This window comes from Cherax quadricarinatus, chromosome 32 (genome assembly GCF_038502225.1).
Source record: "Cherax quadricarinatus isolate ZL_2023a chromosome 32, ASM3850222v1, whole genome shotgun sequence".
Lineage (NCBI taxonomy): Eukaryota > Metazoa > Arthropoda > Malacostraca > Decapoda > Parastacidae > Cherax > Cherax quadricarinatus.
In genome coordinates, this window is record NC_091323.1 from 34,640,262 (window position 1) to 34,658,886 (window position 18,625).

Consider the following 18,625-nt stretch of genomic DNA (forward strand, 5'->3'; position numbering starts at 1 on the left):
GTTTACTGTGATCTTTTTGCACACACACACACACATGCCCCTTGCCAAGACCCTCGCATTTACTTCTCTTACAACCCCATCTATAGGAAAAGGCGTATGACAGGGTGGATAGGGGGGCAATGTGGCAGATGTTGCAAGTGTATGGTGTAGGAGGTAGGTTACTGAAAGCAGTGAAGAGTTTTTACGAGGATAGTGAGGCTCAAGTTAGAGTATGTAGGAAAGAGGGAAATTTTTTCCCAGTAAAAGTAGGCCTTAGACAAGGATGTGTGATGTCACCGTGGTTGTTTAATATATTTATAGATGGGGTTGTAAGAGAAGTAAATGCGAGGGTCTTGGCAAGGGGCGTGGAGTTAAAAGATAAAGAATCACACACAAAGTGGGAGTTGTCACAGCTGCTCTTTGCTGATGACACTGTGCTCTTGGGAGATTCTGAAGAGAAGTTGCAGAGATTGGTGGATGAATTTGGTAGGGTGTGCAAAAGAAGAAAATTAAAGGTGAATACAGGAAAGAGTAAGGTTATGAGGATAACAAAAAGATTAGGTGATGAAAGATTGAATATCAGATTGGAGGGAGAGAGTATGGAGGAGGTGAACGTATTCAGATATTTGGGAGTGGACGTGTCAGCGGATGGGTCTATGAAAGATGAGGTGAATCATAGAATTGATGAGGGAAAAAGAGTGAGTGGTGCACTTAGGAGTCTGTGGAGACAAAGAACTTTGTCCTTGGAGGCAAAGAGGGGAATGTATGAGAGTATAGTTTTACCAACGCTCTTATATGGGTGTGAAGCGTGGGTGATGAATGTTGCAGCGAGGAGAAGGCTGGAGGCAGTGGAGATGTCATGTCTGAGGGCAATGTGTGGTGTGAATATAATGCAGAGAATTCGTAGTTTGGAAGTTAGGAGGAGGTGCGGGATTACCAAAACTGTTGTCCAGAGGGCTGAGGAAGGGTTGTTGAGGTGGTTCGGACATGTGCAGAGAATGGAGCGAAACAGAATGACTTCAAGAGTGTATCAGTCTGTAGTGGAAGGAAGGCGGGGTCGGGGTCGGCCTAGGAAGGGTTGGAGGGAGGAGGTAAAGGAGGTTTTGTGTGCAAGGGGCTTGGACTTCCAGCAGGCATGCGTGAGCGTGTTTGATAGGAGTGAATGGAGACAAATGGTTTTTAATACTTGACGTGCTGTTGGAGTGTGAGCAAAGTAACATTTATGAAGGGATTCAGGGAAACCGGCAGGCCGGACTTGAGTCCTGGAGATGGGAAGTACAGTGCCTGCACTCTGAAGGAGGGGTGTTAATGTTGCAGTTTAAAAACTGTAGTGTAAAGCACCCTTCTGGCAAGACAGTGATGGAGTGAATGATGGTGAAAGTTTTTCTTTTTCGGGCCACCCTGCCTTGGTGGGAATCGGCCAGTGTGATAAAAAAAAAAAAAAAAAAAAAAAAAAAAAAAAAAAAAAAAAAAAAAAAAAAAAAAAAATATATATATATATATATATATATATATATATATATATATATATATATATATATATATTACTCCATGTGTATGGACTGAGAGCAGCAGCGCATACAAGGAGGGGTATGCATATCCAGGAATATATATACAAGTTTGGTTTAATTCATATACTAGGAATTAGAGTATCCTTAAAATTGTCTTTAGCGTATCAGCTTATTTTAAGATACACTACTTGACAGTGATAAGGTTTTTTAACGGGATGTAAAACGTTACTGGGCTAGGCCAGAGGAAGTTGAACCGATGGTGGGCTATCCTAAGTAATCTACATATATGTTGTGTGTGTCAGGAGACGCTGTTGCTTCTTGATATATATACCACCACCACCTTGATTAGTGAACATGATACATACAGCCTTGATGACCCTAACAAACCATATCTATCAACACAAGCAATGTTCTAGGAGTGAAAAAAAATATATATTTTTAAGAAAATTCAGCTTGTTTGATTATTCTGTCAATACAGCATAATGGCATCTTTCATATGTTGGGCTTAACAGCCAGGGTCCGATATAGATTCAATTCAAAGTTTATTCTCTATAAAGATTACAATGTTGAATTTACAGAATTTGGTTGTTGTGTGGTTTACATGTAGTTAAATAATGATTACAGAGTGTACCACTAGAACGCCTAGCATGGCTACGCATTTCGGGCAGACTTAGTTTAATTCTTTATTTTAAAATATTACAAATTATGAGGTAAGTTGGTATTATGGCTAAGTGACTAAATACTAGTTTGTGAGTTTAGCAATGAATGCTTTTGTTTTGGCACAGTACATAGTTTCAGTATTGGAGTATCATAGGATTCATTATTTTAAGATTGAGATTAATATTTCTGTTTATGGTTATCTTATCTTATCCTATCTCATCTTAAGCCAAAAACATGACATGAAACACAGCGACCAGTGAAGTCTAGTAGCGACCAGTGAAGAGGCGGGACCAGGAGCTAGGACTCGATCCCTGCAACCTCAACTAGGTGAGTACAACTAGGTAAGTACATAATACCTAAGTTTACCACGTTTCGAATACTTGAATAGAAAATGAAATCATAAACTAAATAGCAGTAACTTAAATTATAAGAAATTGTTTTAGACGTACATAGTAAAATTAACGAATAAAACAAATTACGCTGTTCTTCTATCCAGTGGAAATATTATATACGGGAACGCTGGCACTGTCATTCCCCCAGTAAACTGGAAATGCGTTCCCGTTATTTATGATCATATTTGGTAATGATATCAAGTTGTGTAGTGCACAAATGGTATGTTTGAAAACCTCATAAACAAACAAACTACCTTTTACTACATAAGCATATATGAAATATTGTATGAAATAAATTATTTAACTATTCTTTTACATCAGTTATCCCTATAAAGAATATGGGTACGTGATATAGAAAACCAACAGCACTTTGGGTAACTAAAGAACATTTAGGAGAACTTTTAGTAGTATTGATTAAAGTTCCAAATAATACTGTATTTCTTACCATGAGCAAAAGAACACTAAGGAGCATAAAAATTGTCATTTCATGTTCTCACCCATATACTATATTATTAAAAAAATCACAAAGACATGTTTACAAATTACGAATACATAGCCCTTTAGAAGAGTACATAAAATGTAGTGGTATATGACATATGAGTGCTGTATTTCACTGCACGTATATATAGAAGAGAGAAAAGAAAGGGGAGGGGAATGCAAGTGTGGAGAGTTGGGGTGGTGGCAGAAGAGAACCCCCATGGAAATAAGTCACTCTGTCTGACTTTTTTGGGTTATCCTACGTTCTCTACACATATGCTGCTATGTATGATAATCTATGTAACTGTATTTGTGTATACCTGAATAAACTTACTTACTCTACAGGAAAAAACATACTGAATGGGGGGAGGAAGGAACACACACGTGACTATCCTCCATCCCTTTAACCCCACTCAATACACCACTGAAACACTTGCACCCAGTAACTGTTAAAACTAAAGTGAAAGACAGGAACAGCTGAACCACCAAATAGTAAGATTATTATTATTATAATCATATCTAAGGATTAAACCCATAAGGGTACAAATAGTAAGAGATAAAATAATCAGTGTGATACACAAACGTAGATGGCATGACCAACAAAATGGAGAGACAAGGCAAAATATCAAAGGAACAGCTAGAGAAGAGTGGTAATACGGGAAGTATGATAATGGCTTAAAATAAAGTGGTGTACCCCAAGGATCAGTAACAGAGCCACTATCTCTTGAGATATATATATATATGTATATATATATATATGTATATATATGTATATATATATATATGTATATATATATATATGTATATATATATAAATATGTATATATATATATATATATATGTATATATATATAAATATGTATATATATATATATATAATGTATATATATATATGTATATATATATATATATGTATATATATATGTATATATATATATATATATATAATGTAAATGACTTCACAAATCCATGGTTATCTTCAAGTAGGACCTCTACAACTTCCTCAAATTAGTTCCTGATCAACCAAGCTGCGGTGCATACGTCGGGCTGCTGGCAGCGGTTACTAACTGCCTGATCGACCAGGCCAGCAACCAGGAGGCCAGATCTGGGACCAGGCCACGGGAACGTGACCTCCGGAAAGGACTGCAGGTAACATACAGGTACAGAAATCATATGTATCTCTGTGTAGCTCTGTCTGACCCTTGTGGGTTAAGCGCTTAGTTTTGATGATAATGATGATGATGATAAAAATAATAACTATGTATCTCTGTAGATGTAAAATTGTTGAGAAAAATACGAACAGGAAAGGACAGCGAGAGCCTCAGGGAGATTTCAACATGTTACAGGGGTGATCGGTCAAGCAAGTGGCTGCTGGAGTTCACTGTAAACGTGAGCAAGGTCACGAAATTTAGTGGAGAGGGATGAGCAGAAACGAAATACGGAGAGAGAAGTGATACTATAGGTATCTACGAAAGAAAAGGGCCTAATTGTAAACATCACACCGAACATATCTCCGGAGAAGCATTAACCCATGTAACTGCGGTAGTCTATGCGAGGCTAGCAAATCTCAGCACAGTCTTCAGGAATCTCAACAAAGATTTTTTTAGGAGAGTATACAAAGTTGGCCCCATCTCAGCAAATGCAGCGCCATCTTAGAGTACCCACCTAACCAAACATGCTCAAAAGAGAAACTAAAACAATCGAACTTGACGACCCTGGGAGAAGAGGGGGCATGATTACGTAGTATAAAATATTCAGAGGAATTGATAAAGCTAATAAGAGCTTGTGATGTAATGCGAGGTCCAGGTAAAAGTGAACATAGACGGAAGGTAGGAACACAAATGACTAATGATGTAGTTGTGTTAATGAGCTACGAGGTGCCACGTGTGTAAGTAGAGAGAGAGAGAGAGAGAGAGAGAGAGAGAGAGAGAGAGAGAGAGAGAGAGAGAGAGAGAGAGAGAGAGAGAATGTTAAAGACTCCAGGTATTTATAAAGAACGTGAAGGGCCTTTCAAGCAGCCGCTACAGTAGCCCGGGAACACAGGGTAGCAGGGGTGAAGCACTCGACACAGAACGCGCTAACCAATGGGATGCACGAAGGAGCAGGAGAGGTGAAAAATATATAAACTGTACATAAGTGTGTGGTGAGGAAGAGGGGAGAGACGCGAAAGAGGTGATAAAAGGAGAGGAGTCCGAGTGGAAGTGGGGAAAGGAAGAGGGGAAACTAAGGGAGGAATGTGTCCCCTCGTTTACAGTGCATGTCTGAGGGGTGTGGAGCCCTGGGTGAGGGAGGTGTGTGGATGTATCCGACCTCCCCTTCATACTGCACACCTGCCTGGTTACACTACTCGGGACACAACCCACAGAACAGAGTCGATTTCTAGGCTGGGTGTGGCAAATGAACAAATCTTACACTGCTGTTCCTATTTACCTTTCAAGAAAAAAAAATCCAAATGCAATCAGACTGTTGTATATTTAATAGACTAGACAGCCTAAACTATTGTCCAGTGGGCTTCAGTTTAGGTGGCCACTGTCCATACTACAGTGTATTTCCCAGCTCTGTCTTACCACGGCTGTCTCACTACAGCTCTGTCTTACCACAGCTGTCTCTCACCACAGCCCTACCTCACCACTAAACACATTTATCGCCTACACACCAACACTCGGTAAAAAATATTAGAAAACCTGTGCATATAGCTTTTGTTATTCACTAAAAACTGATAAACCCAATGAGGTCGAACATCGCTAAAATTTTGACGAATGAAGAAATATCTTCGCCATTTACTAAGAACTTTTTACGAACGAGCAGGAGAGAGCCATGATAGTGATGGATCCTTAGCGTGGCGATAGGTAGGCGTCGGGAGGGTGGTGATAGGTAGGTAGGTATGAAAGGGTGGTGGCAGGCAGGTATGGGAAGGGTGGTGGTAGACAGGTATGAGAAGGGTGGTGGTAGGCAGGTATGAGAAGGGTGGTGGTAGGCAGGTATGAGAAGGGTGGTGGTAGGCAGGTATGAGAAGGGTGGTGGTAGGCAGGTATGAGAAGGGTGGTGGTAGACAGGTATGAGAAGGGTGGTGGTAGACAGGTATGAGAAGGGTAGTGGTAGACAGGTATGAGAAGGGTAGTGGTAGACAGGTATGAGAAGGGTAGTGGTAGACAGGTATGAGAAGAGTGGTGGTAGGCAGGTATGAGAAGGGTGGTGGTAGGTAGGTAGGTAGGTATGAAAGGGTGGTGGTTGGAGGGTATGGGAAGGGTAATGGTAGGTAGACAGGTATGAGAAGGGTGGTGATAGGCAGGTATGAGAAGAGTGGTGGTAGGCAGGTATGAGAAGGGTGGTGGGAGGCAAGTATGAGAAGGGTGGTGGTAGGCAGGTATGAGAAGGGTGGTGGTAGGCAGGTATGGGAAGGGTGGTGGTAGGCAGGTATGGGAAAGGTGGTGGTAGGCAGGTATGGGAAGAGTGGTGGTAGGCAGGTATGGGAAGGGTGGTGGTAGGCAGGTATGGGAAAGGTGGTGGTAAGCAGGTATGAGAAGGGTGGTGGTAGGCAGGTATGGGAAGGGTTGTGGTAGGCGGGTATGGGAAGGGTGGTGGTAGGCAGGTATGGGAAGGGTGGTGGTAGGCAGGTACGGGAAGGGTGGTGGTAGGCAGGTAAGGGAAGCGTGGTGGTAGGCAGGTATGGGAAGCGTGGTGGTAGGCAGGTATGGGAAGGGTGGTGGTAGGCAGGTATGGGAAGGGTGGTGGTAGGCAGGTATGGGAAGGGTGGTGGTAGGCAGGTTTGGGAAGGTTGGTGGCAGGCAGGTATGGGAAGGGTGGTGGTAGGCAGGTATGGGAAGGGTGGTGGTAGGCAGGTATGGGAAGGGTGGTGGTAGGCAGGTTTGGGAAGGTTGGTGGCAGGCAGGTATGGGAAGGGTGGTGGTAGGCAGGTATGGGAAGGGTGGTGGTAGGCAGGTATGGGAAGGGTGGTGGTAGGCAGGTATGGGAAGGGTGGTGGTAGGCAGGTTTGGGAAGGTTGGTGGCAGGCAGGTTTGGGAAGGTTGGTGGCAGGCAGGTATGGGAAGGGTGGTGGTAGGCAGGTATGGGAAGGGTGGTGGTAGGCAGGTATGGGAAGGGTGGTGGTAGGCAGGTATGGGAAGGGTGGTGGTAGGCAGGTATGGGAAGGGTGGTGGTAGGCAGGTTTGGGAAGGTTGGTGGCAGGCAGGTATGGGAAGGGTGGTGGTAGGCAGGTATGGGAAGGGTGGTGGTAGGCAGGTATGGGAAGGGTGGTGGTAGGCAGGTATGGGAAAGGTGGTGGTAAGCAGGTATGGGAAGGGTGGTGGTAGGCAGGTATGGGAAGGGTTGTGGTTAGGCGGGTATGGGAAGGGTGGTGGTAGGCAGGTATGGGAAGGGTGGTGGTAGGCAGGTACGGGAAGGGTGGTGGTAGGCAGGTATGGGAAGCGTGGTGGTAGACAGGTACGAGAAGGGTGGTGGTAGGCAGGTAAGGGAAGCGTGGTGGTAGGCAGGTATGGGAAGCGTGGTGGTAGGCAGGTATGGGAAGGGTGGTGGTAGGCAGGTATGGGAAGGGTGGTGGTAGGCAGGTATGGGAAGGGTGGTGGTAGGCAGGTTTGGGAAGGTTGGTGGCAGGCAGGTACGGGAAGGGTGGTGGTAGGCAGGTATGGGAAGGGTGGTGGTAGGCAGGTATGGGAAGGGTGGTGGTAGGCAGGTTTGGGAAGGTTGGTGGCAGGCAGGTATGGGAAGAGTGGTGGTAGGCAGGTATGGGAAGGGTGGTGGTAGGCAGGTATGGGAAGGGTGGTGGTAGGCAGGTATGGGAAGGGTGGTGGTAGGCAGGTATGGGAAGGGTGGTGGTAGGCAGGTTTGGGAAGGTTGGTGGCAGGCAGGTATGGGAAGGGTGGTGGTAGGCAGGTATGGGAAGGGTGGTGGTAGGCAGGTATGGGAAGGGTGGTGGTAGGCAGGTATGGGAAGGGTGGTGGTAGGCAGGTATGGGAAGGGTGGTGGTAGGCAGGTTTGGGAAGGTTGGTGGCAGGCAGGTATGGGAAGGGTGGTGGTAGGCAGGTATGGGAAGGGTGGTGGTAGGCAGGTATGGGAAGGGTGGTGGTAGGCAGGTATGGGAAGGGTGGTGGTAGGCAGGTATGGGAAGGGTGGTGGTAGGCAGGTTTGGGAAGGTTGGTGGCAGGCAGGTATGGGAAGGGTGGTGGTAGGCAGGTATGGGAAGGGTGGTGGTAGGCAGGTATGGGAAGGGTGGTGGTAGGCAGGTATGGGAAGGGTGGTGGCAGGCAGGTATGGGAAGCGTGGTGGTAGGCAGGTATGGGAAGGGTGTTGATAGGCAGGATTTAGGAAAGGGGGGGAGGGTGGTAGTTTCTAGGCATGGGTACTGCACTAGAGTGAACTAGTACCTCACCCAGCCAGTACCTCACTCAGCCAGTACCTCACTCGTCACTTTCTCATTACCGGTAACGAGGAGAATAACCTACTTCTCCAGCATCACGGTGCTCCTCCCTCTTGGTCCAAGTCCCTCACCAAGAATTCATTCGGGGATAACTTTTTTACATATACAAATTAATGAGTTCGTGTTAGAGCTTACCATCAGGCTCTGATGAGCACACAACTAGAGAGTAACGTGTAAAAAAAAAAACGTTTTATCCACGCGCATAAACACAAAAGACAGTTGTAAAACTAGCTTTTAAATGGGACAACATTTCGACTTAAGCCCAGTAGAAGTTTTTTCTGCAACTTGGTTTTTTTTTATCCTCATATAAAACAAGTTCAATGAATTTAAAGACAGCAATGAAGTACATATAACTGTGTAGGAACTGAGAGATCCCTCTCAGTATTACTGACACACCTTCCTGAGGTGTCACTAACACTTGTTTCGAGAGCTCTCTACTCTCGAAAGCCAGACCTAATTGGCTATCTGGTTAACCAAACTATTCCTGCTGGCGGCCAGCAGGCGTGTATAATTAATAATCACTGAGTATACAAAGAATGCTTTATTTAATATTCAAATTAATTAAGGACTTTCTCTCCCTGACAAGAAATACTCAACTCAGTCCTGGGTTTTACAGTCAATATTTAATTAATCGCAGCTGCTACACTTTGATAAGGAAGAGTTAAATAATATCTCATTAGGAAAAACTAAAAACATTTCATGAGTGGCCTTTTGAACGTACAATTGTAATTATAACAAGTGTATCTAACTGCAAAACTAATTTTCCTAACTGCTTTGCACCTTTCAAAAGAAATATTTTAATTTTTATAAGAGAAAACGAGGAAACGACCTTATACTGTGTATAAGGGGGGACTGTAGTGTTTACATCACTCACCAGCCCATCACCACATGTTTACTGCTTCACTAACACACCTTTCTACTCATTAACACTTCCGGGTTGAGAATATGTCTCTGTATAAACCTGTCATGCTCGCAGAACGTACACTAACGAAAGCAATTAAGAAAATGAGAACATTTTTACTGTTAGGGACCCGTGAGTTAATTAAAAGTATAGATTTGTCTGCAGCAGAGAAAGGAAGAGGTTCTGCACGTTTGCTACAGCTGAGATACAGTGAACTGTCAGAAAAGTAGACTAAAAAATAATACAACAAATTGCACGTATCTTGAATTTCTCGATTCAAGATACGTGCAATTTGCTGAGACGTTCCTTCTCCTCCCGATGGTTACAAGAGTGACTTGTTGAGTTAAGATAAGATAAGATAAGATTTCGTTCGGATTTTTAACCCCGGAGGGTTAGCCACCCAGGATAACCCAAGAAAGTCAGTGCGTCATCGAGGACTGTCTAACTTATTTCCATTGGGGTCCTTAATCTTGTCCCCCAGGATGCGACCCACACCAGTCGACTAACACCCAGGTACCTATTTGCTGCTAGGTGAACAGGACAACAGGTGTAAGGAAACGTGTCGAAATGTTTCCACCCGCCGGGAATCGAACCCGGGCCCTCCGTGTGTGAAGCGGGAGCTTTAGCCACCAGGCCACCGGACATCAGGAAACACTTTTTTGGTTTCTTGACGAACCTTACCTAACCTTGACCCCCGAAACTCTCTCCAGGTAAACTCCAGGTAAACCTTCAAGTACATGACACGACTATTACAGACTTAACTGACATCACTGGCATACTATATAGAAAGCTCCTGGTTATGCACTGCATTTCTGGCAACTTAGGTTAATCTTGTTCCCAATCATGCGACCCATGACAGTTGGCTAACACCCAGATACCTACTTACTGCTAGGCTAACACGAGCAGCAAGTGTAAAGAACCCCTATCCCGACGTTTCATCCGTGCCCGAGGCTTAAGGCTTATTCCTTTAAGAAAAAGGAGGAGTAGATGTAAAATAGAAAGAGACAGGCGCTCCCTTTACAGGCGACGGAAAAGAAAAACAGAGCGGCTAAAAGAGGCCAATATATCTGAAAAGCGTAGGGAGTCATTGGTCAGAGAAATAGCAAGCATCGAACTTAAGCTAAAGGAATCTTATAGGAGTCAGGAATCGCGGGAAGAACTAAAAGCCATAAGTGAAATCGAAAGAAACCCAAAGTATTTCTTCTCCTATGCCAAATCAAAGTCGAGAACAACATCCAGTATTGAGCCCCTACTTAAACAAGATGGGTCCTACACAGATGACAGCAAGGAAATGATTGAGCTACTCAAGTCCCAATATGACTAAGTTTTTAGCAAGCCGATAACCAGACAGAGTCGAAGATCAAAATGATTTTTTTATGAGAGAGCCACAGAATTTGGTTAACATAAGCCTATCTGATATTATCCTGACGCCAAATGACTTCGAACAGGCGATAAATGACATGCCCATGCACTCTGCCCCAGGGCCAGACTCATGGAACTCCGTGTTTATCAAGAACTGCTTTTACCATCCTATGGAGAGGGAGCATGGACACGGGGGTCGCCCCACAGTTACTAAAAACAACAGACATAGCCCCACTCCACAAAGGAGGCAGTAAAGCAATAGTAAAGAACTACAGACCGATAGCAATAACATCCCATATAAAAATCTTTGAAAGGGTTCTAAGAAGCAAGATCACCACCCATCTAGATACCCATCGATTACACAACCCAGGGCAATATGGGTTTAGAGCAGGTCGCTCCTGTCTGTCTCAGCTACTGGATCACTACGACAAGGTCCTAGATGCACTGGAAGACAAAAAGAATGCAGATGTAATATATACAGACTTTGCAAAAGCCTTCAACAAGTGTGACCATAGCGTAATAGCGCACAAAATGCGTGCTAAAGGAATAACAGGAAAAGTTGGTAGATGGATCTATAATTTCCTCACAAACAGAACACAAAGAGTAGTAGTCAACAGAGTAAAGTCGGAGGCGGCTACGGTGAAAAGCTCTGTTCCACAAGGCACAGTACTCGCTCCCATCTTGTTTCTCATCCTCATATCTGACATAGACAAGGATGTCAGCCACAGCACCGTGTCTTCCCTTGCAGATGACACCCGAATCTGCATGACAGTGTCTTCCATTGCAGACACTGCAAGGCTCCAGGCGGACATCAACCAAATCTTTCATTGAGCTGCAGAAAACAATATGAAGTTCAACGATGAGAAATTTCCATTACTCCGATATGATAAACATGAGGAAATTAAAACTTCATCAGAGTACAAAACAAATTCCTTCCACAAAATAGAGCGAAAAACCAACGTCAAAGACCTGGGAATGATCATGTCGGAGGATCTCACCTTCAAGGACCATAACATTGTATCAATCGCATTTGCTAGAAAAATGACAGGATGGATAATGAGAACCTTCAAAACTAGGGATGCCAGCCCATGATGACACTCTTCAGGTCGCTTGTTCTATCTAGGCTGGAATATTGCTGCACACTAACAGCACCTTTCAAGGCAGGTGAAATTGCTGACCTAGAAAATGTACAGAGAACCTTCACGGCGCGCATAACGGAGATAAAACACCTCAATTACTGGAAGCGCTTGAAGTTCCTGAACCTGTACTCCCTGGAACGCAGGCGGGAGAGATACATGATTATATACACCTAGAAAATCCTAGAGGGACTAGTACCGAAATTGCACACGAAAAATCACTCACAACGAAAGCAAAAGACTCGGCAGACGATGCAACATCCCCCCAATGAAAAGCAGGGGTGTCACTATCACGTTAAGAGACAATACAATAAGTGTCAGGGGCCCGAGACTGTTCAACTGCCTCCCAGTATACATAAGGGGGATTACCAACAGACCCCTGACTGTCTTCAAGCTGGCACTGGACAAGCACCTAAAGTCGGTACCTGACAAGCCGTGCTGTGGCTCGTACATTGGATTGCGTGCAGCCAGCAGTAACAGCCTGGTTGATCAAGCTCTGATCCACCAGGAGGCCTGGTCACAGACCGGGCCGCGGAGGCGTTGACCCCCGGAACTCTCTCCAGGTATCGTTCCCGAACCCTCAGTGGATGAGCTGAGAACGATATCAACCAAACACTGAAGCTGCTTGTTGACATGACCGTCATACTGTTCAGTGCTGGGGGAACAGTGTTGTGAAGTCTACGACTGATGATCCGCTTACCAGGTTTACAACAGTAATACTGTTACTTATATCTTAGGCATGTAATGTTAAAAAAATATCTTGAAAAGTATGTGTCAAAGATTATTTTTTATCACCCAAGCCTAAATTAGTTGCCCACATATTCGCTAATGCTGAAGATGTAATAAAATAAATATGAACTCAGCTGTATTTTCAGACTTAACGCTAGACTTACCCAAGCAAATTAATATAAATAAATCACATTATTTGACTTTAATAGGTTATTTGCGGTTACACCTTTGTAATTTATCACCAGTGAATGACTATAATAATCATGACCTTAATACAAACACGATCAATTTTAAGCAGCATCCTATACAAGCATTTATGTATATATCAAACTGGGATTATTATAACTGCAGCAAACTCTTATGTACCTATTCTATATGGTGCATTTTTCCAAACGAAATCGAAAAAGTACCTTGGAGATATGAGGTGGTCAGTGACTGACCACCTCATATCTCCAAGGTTGATGGACTGATTACATCATTTTCACCTCACTACTATACCTGCTACCTCTGTATTTGACTGAAGAAGCCTACTGTGTAAACGAAACAATTCAACAATTAAAGATACCCTAGTGTTGCACATGTGTCTTAATCATCAAAGCTCACTTTACCTCCACAATTAAAGATACCCTTGTGTTGCAAATGTATATACATATTACCTCCACAGTACATCAGTGCCACATCATACATACACAAGTGTATGACTGTAGTGTAGCACTCTACCCAGGTACACCCTAGTTCTACATCACACTACAAAAAGAGCAGTAATTACCTGCAGATAGCCTCGTCCTGGAAGCCAAATCAGCCTTGGTCTTCCTTCATCCGGCCTTCCATGGGCTCTCTCTTTCCCTCGCACAATGCGCTGTATCCAGTGTTTCATTATATACAAAAGAAATATCCGAATTGTATTAAATATGCCGGTGTATTCCCTCACGTGTCGACAGGCGCTGTCCATTGAACTTGCCTCTCGGGGCAAAATAGAAAAAATATCATCGTTCCACTCTGGCATTCACAAATTTTCCTCAAACCAAAAATAAATTGAAAAAAAATTTCCTAGTTTTGTTTGTGATGTTGGTGTAAGATGCTACACAAATCCACCGATATTTAGCAATGTTTCTGCAACATTCAGTGTATATTCCACCGATGTTCGAGGTTGGCTTGCATACAAAATATGGTTCTTGTATACACCATTATTACTAGCCACTTCTATTTGAAAAAATAATTCACTTATATTTCAGAAGTCCCTTTAAATGCGCTTGGTATACACTTACAAATGCCCAGAGAGCATTAAAAATCCTATATCATGGAGAAACTTTCGTAAGGCAAGCTTGCTGTTGCAGCCCTGTCGGGTATTAGGAACAGATCATTTGGGTTCTGTATCCCAAATTTGTGCCTGCATTCTCGTACTCAACCACGCTGGGCTTCTAGATGCAAGTGTTGAGCGTCACGAAGGTTGGCCAGAAGTGCAGTAGGCTAAACTCAGAACAAGACCTGTGTATCACACCGTCACGCAGGAGGAGCAGCGTCACCCCACAATAACACGACACCACTTCTCACCAACATTACACCTATGCATAACCACAGCGTCAGCACAAGCTTTCAGAAAGTTGTGTCAGCACAAGCTTTCAGAAAGTTGTATCAGCACAAGCTGTCAGAGAGTTGCGTCAGCATAAGCTATCAGGGCATCTCAAGTGACTGTAGTGCTTCGGTTTACCACCGCATTTCCATCCCCGGATTTTAAGCTTGAAACAGCCAAGGATGGAGCTAATAATTTATTACCAATGAGTTATCCAATTGTTGAACTTTCATGCACCGCACGCTCCTCATGGTGGCAAGATCTTTCACAGGATGAGTGGCACTGCCCAATAAACTCGCCCCTCAGTGCAAAATGTTAATTTCCTTATCTCGTAATTATTGTTGGTAGAATAAACTCTTCCACCGCTATCTCTGCTACCTGGTGAAACCATGTTCCTCCGGCGCATCATAACAGTGAACTAGCAGTGCACAGTCTCACTCACACACCTGGTTACCTGGAGGTTATTCCGGGGATCAACGCCCCCGCGGCCCGGTCCATGACCAGGCCTCCCGATGGATCAGGGCCTGATCAACTAGGCTGTTACTGCTGGCCGCACGCAGTCCAACGTACGAGCCACAGCCCGGCTGATCCGGCACTGACTTTAGGTATCTGTCTAGCTCTCTCTTGAAGGCAGCCAGGGGTTTATTGGCAATTCCCCTAATGCTTGATGGGAGGCTGTTAAACAGTTTTGGGCCCCGGACACTTATGGTGTTTTCCCTTAGTGTACCAATGGCGCCCCTACTTTTTATTGGGGGCATTTTGCATCGCCTGCCCAGTCTTTTACTTTCGTAGGGAGTGATTTCTGTGTGCAGATTTGGGACCATTCCTTCCAAGATTTTCCAAGTGTAGATTATGATATATCTCTCCCTCCTGCGTTCCAACGAGTACAAGTCAAGTGCTTCCAAGCGTTCCCAGTAGTTAAGGTGCTTGACAGAACTTATACGTGCAGTAAAGGATCTCTGTACACTCTCTAGATCTGCGATTTCACCTGCTTTGAATGGAGATGTTAATGTACAGCAGTATTCCAGCCTAGAGAGAACAAGTGATTTGAAAAGGATCATCATGGGCTTGGCATCTCTCGTTTTGAAAGTTCTCATTATCCATCCTATCATTTTCTTTGCACGTGCGATCGTGGCACTGTTGTGATCCTTGAAAGTGAGATCCTCAGACATTACTACTCCCAGGTCCCTTACATTATTTTTCCGCTCTATTGTATGGCCGGAGTCAGTAGTATACTCTGTTCTAGTTATTATCTCCTCCAGTTTTCCATAACGGAGTAGTTGGAATTTGTCCTCATTGAACATCATATTGTTTACCGTTGCCCACTGGAAAACTTTGTTTATATCTTCTTGGAGGTTAACCGCGTCCTCAGCAGATGACAGCCTCATGCAGATCCTAGTATCATCCGCAAAGGATGATACGGTGCTGTGGTGTATATCTCTGTTTATGTCTGATATGAGGATAAGGAATAAGATGGGGGCGAGTACTGTGCCTTGTGGAACAGAGCTCTTCACTATGGCAGCCTCCGATTTAACTCTGTTGACCACTACTCTTTGTGTTCGATTTGTTAGGAAGTTGAAGATCCATCTCCCCACTTTCCCAGTTATTCCTTTAGCACGTATTTTATGGGCTATTACGCCATGATCGCATTTGTCAAATGTTTTTGAAAAGTCTGTGTATATTACATCTGCATTCTGATTTTCTTCCAGTGCATCCAAGGCCATGTCATAGTGATCCAGTAGTTGCGAGAGGCAGGAGCGACCTGCCCTGAACCCATGTTGCCCTGGATTGTGCAGATTTTGGGAATCCAGGTGATTTGCAATCCTGCTTAGCACTCTTTCAAAGATTTTTATGATGTGGGACGTCAGAGCTATTGGTCTATAGTTCTTAGCTAATGCTTTGCTGCCACCTTTATGGAGTGGGGCTATATCCGTTGTTTTAAGTGACTGTGGAATTTCACCCATGTCCAAGCTCCTCCTCCATAGTGTACTTAGGGCACGCGAGAGGGGTTTCTTGCAGTTCTTAATGAAAACAGAGTTCCACGAGTCTGGGCCCCTCGATACACCAATAAAATCCTTAAATGGATTTGACAAACCCGTGTAGCAGTCACTTGTCCCGTTTCCTGACAAAACCTCCACCTCTGGAGAAATTAAATATATATATATATATATATAGTCGTGCCGAATATGTAAAAATGGTCAATTAGCAAGAACTCATTTAAAATTAAGTCTTTTCTAAAATTTTCTCTTATACGTTTAAAGATATATTTTTTTCATTAATGTTAATGTAAAAATTTTTAATTTTGCACCAAAAGAATCTTAGAAAACTTACCTAACCTTATTATAACAAGAACAATTAATTTTAGCCTAACCCAACTAAATATATTTTAAATACGTTTGCAATAATTTAGTACTAAACATACACAATCAAATATATTTTTTTCGTTAGGTTCAGAATGATTTTGGCGAAATTATTGCATACACTTGTCCTATATGGCAAGATGAGCGTTGCTATTTAAGCCAAGATCGCAAGTTCTGCCTATTCGGCACGACATACATATATATATATATATATATATATATATATATATATATATATATATATATATATATATATATATATATATATATAGCAGAACAACCATTGAAAAAATAGTTCAATTCCAAGCGGTTTCGTGAATTCTCACATTATCAAGGAACTATATAGTTCATATAGTTCCTTGATAATGTGAGAATTCACAAAAGCACTTTTAATTTCAATATTTTCTCACAGTGGTTGTTCTGCATATTGTGACATCACCTGTTTACTGTGATCTTATTGCATACATTATATATATACACACACACACACACATATATATATATAATAATAATAATAATAATAATAATAATAATAATAATAATAAACTGTGCGCTTGTCTAGCAATTAGCGGATGGAGTTGAATGACCCACAAAAATTTCCAGCTTCACACAATAGAATAATAAATGAGCATAATTTAGCATCTGTACAAAGATTTTAGTTGTCAATTTGTTATATTTCAGTAAATAATTGTAACAACCTAAGCTCATATTAACCATCGTTCCGATTCTTACGCATTTTAGTATATAAATTTCTTTACCATCTGAGTCACTTACAAAATTAAACATTAGTTATGTTAGGTATGCTAAAGCTGCTTTAATAAATAAGCCTATATATATATGTAGAGTTAACGTGCCACACACAGCAGGTTATAGGCAGACGAGACGGGTGGGTGTGTGGTAGCGTAGTGGGGGAAGACATAGAACTTGTAGGTAACAAGAGGTTGGTTGTGTAGGCTGTGTTGGTGTAACAGATGTGTTGGGGCTCGTCAGACACTACTCCACATTTGTAAGCTTGCTGCAGTTTAAAATAAACTTCCTGTATGTTAAGTGTTAACTTCCTGCCGACATAATAAATCATTCAACACAACCAATGTACTCCTCTCACCCCTCATGATATATAAATAACAATCATAATTATTTTAGCAGATCCTCCTGGATTTCACAACATCCTCCTGTGTTGTAGGTGACCAGCTATATAAATATTAACAGAGAGAGAGAGAGAGAAACATGAGCTTCAACCAAGCACAGCTCTACTGTTGTAACTATAAACACTAAAGATGGATCACCACGAGCATAGCTCTGCTCCTACAATTACGGACACTACGACCACCAGCATAGAACTGTTACTGAAACTACCAACATGTCATCATTTCCTACGACCACCAGCATAGCACTGTTACTGTAACTACCAACATGTCATCATTTCCTACGACCACCAGCATAGCACTGTTACTGTAACTACCAACATGTCATCATTACGACCACCAACATAGCACTGTTACTGTAACTACCAACATGTCATCATTTCCTACGACCACCAGCATAGCAGTTACTGTAACTACCAACATGTCATCATTTCCTACGACCACCAACATAGCACTGTTACTGTAACTACCAATGTCATCACTGTAAATCAAACAACTGAACAGGAGGACGAACCTGAAAACCAAAGATGCATGAGAACATCATTTTTCTTACTTTATTTGATGTAAATAACTTCCCGAATATACACAAGTGGTGCTGCAGTTGCTTTGTCTTGCTTAATCAAAAACCAATAAAAATATTGTTTCAGACTATGGAACAATACTCTTCTCCCAGACTGAGGGACTGACCACCTCAAAACTTCAAGGGTGATGGACTGATTACATCGTCTTCAAGTCTCTTCTGCTTCTATCAACTTTTCTGTACTCGACTGAAGAAGCCTACTGTGTAGGCGAAACGTTTCGAAATAAAGATACCTAACTGTTGCATATGCGTCTTACCTAACAACCTGTCGGTATTTTATACCATTTTAATGTTCAATAAAAATCCAAATGTTTTTTATACTTTTAAAATACTACATATACAGTATAACAGTTTGGAAAGACCCTAACATGCACGAAATGTGC

The 18,625-nt window shown here is 42.7% G+C and overlaps 1 protein-coding gene across 15 annotated transcripts in view; it reads right to left on the reverse strand.

Annotated features, from left to right (window-relative positions):
* Positions 1 to 18,625, reverse strand: part of tacc (transforming acidic coiled-coil protein) — a 295,278-nt gene that overhangs the window by 259,638 nt on the left and 17,015 nt on the right. For 3 of the 15 annotated variants that reach the window (XM_070090641.1, XM_070090646.1, XM_070090640.1), the window contains exon 1: positions 13,354 to 14,009. The exons of 7 other annotated variants lie outside the window; for them this stretch is intronic. In XM_070090641.1, the coding sequence (XP_069946742.1) occupies positions 13,354 to 13,590 (237 nt within the window). In that variant the 5' untranslated portion in view covers positions 13,591 to 14,009. Of the gene's footprint in view, positions 1 to 13,353; positions 14,010 to 18,625 lie in introns of those variants that run through there. 5 more of the 15 variants (XM_070090645.1, XM_070090642.1, XM_070090647.1 and 2 more) reach the window with 3 other exon arrangements.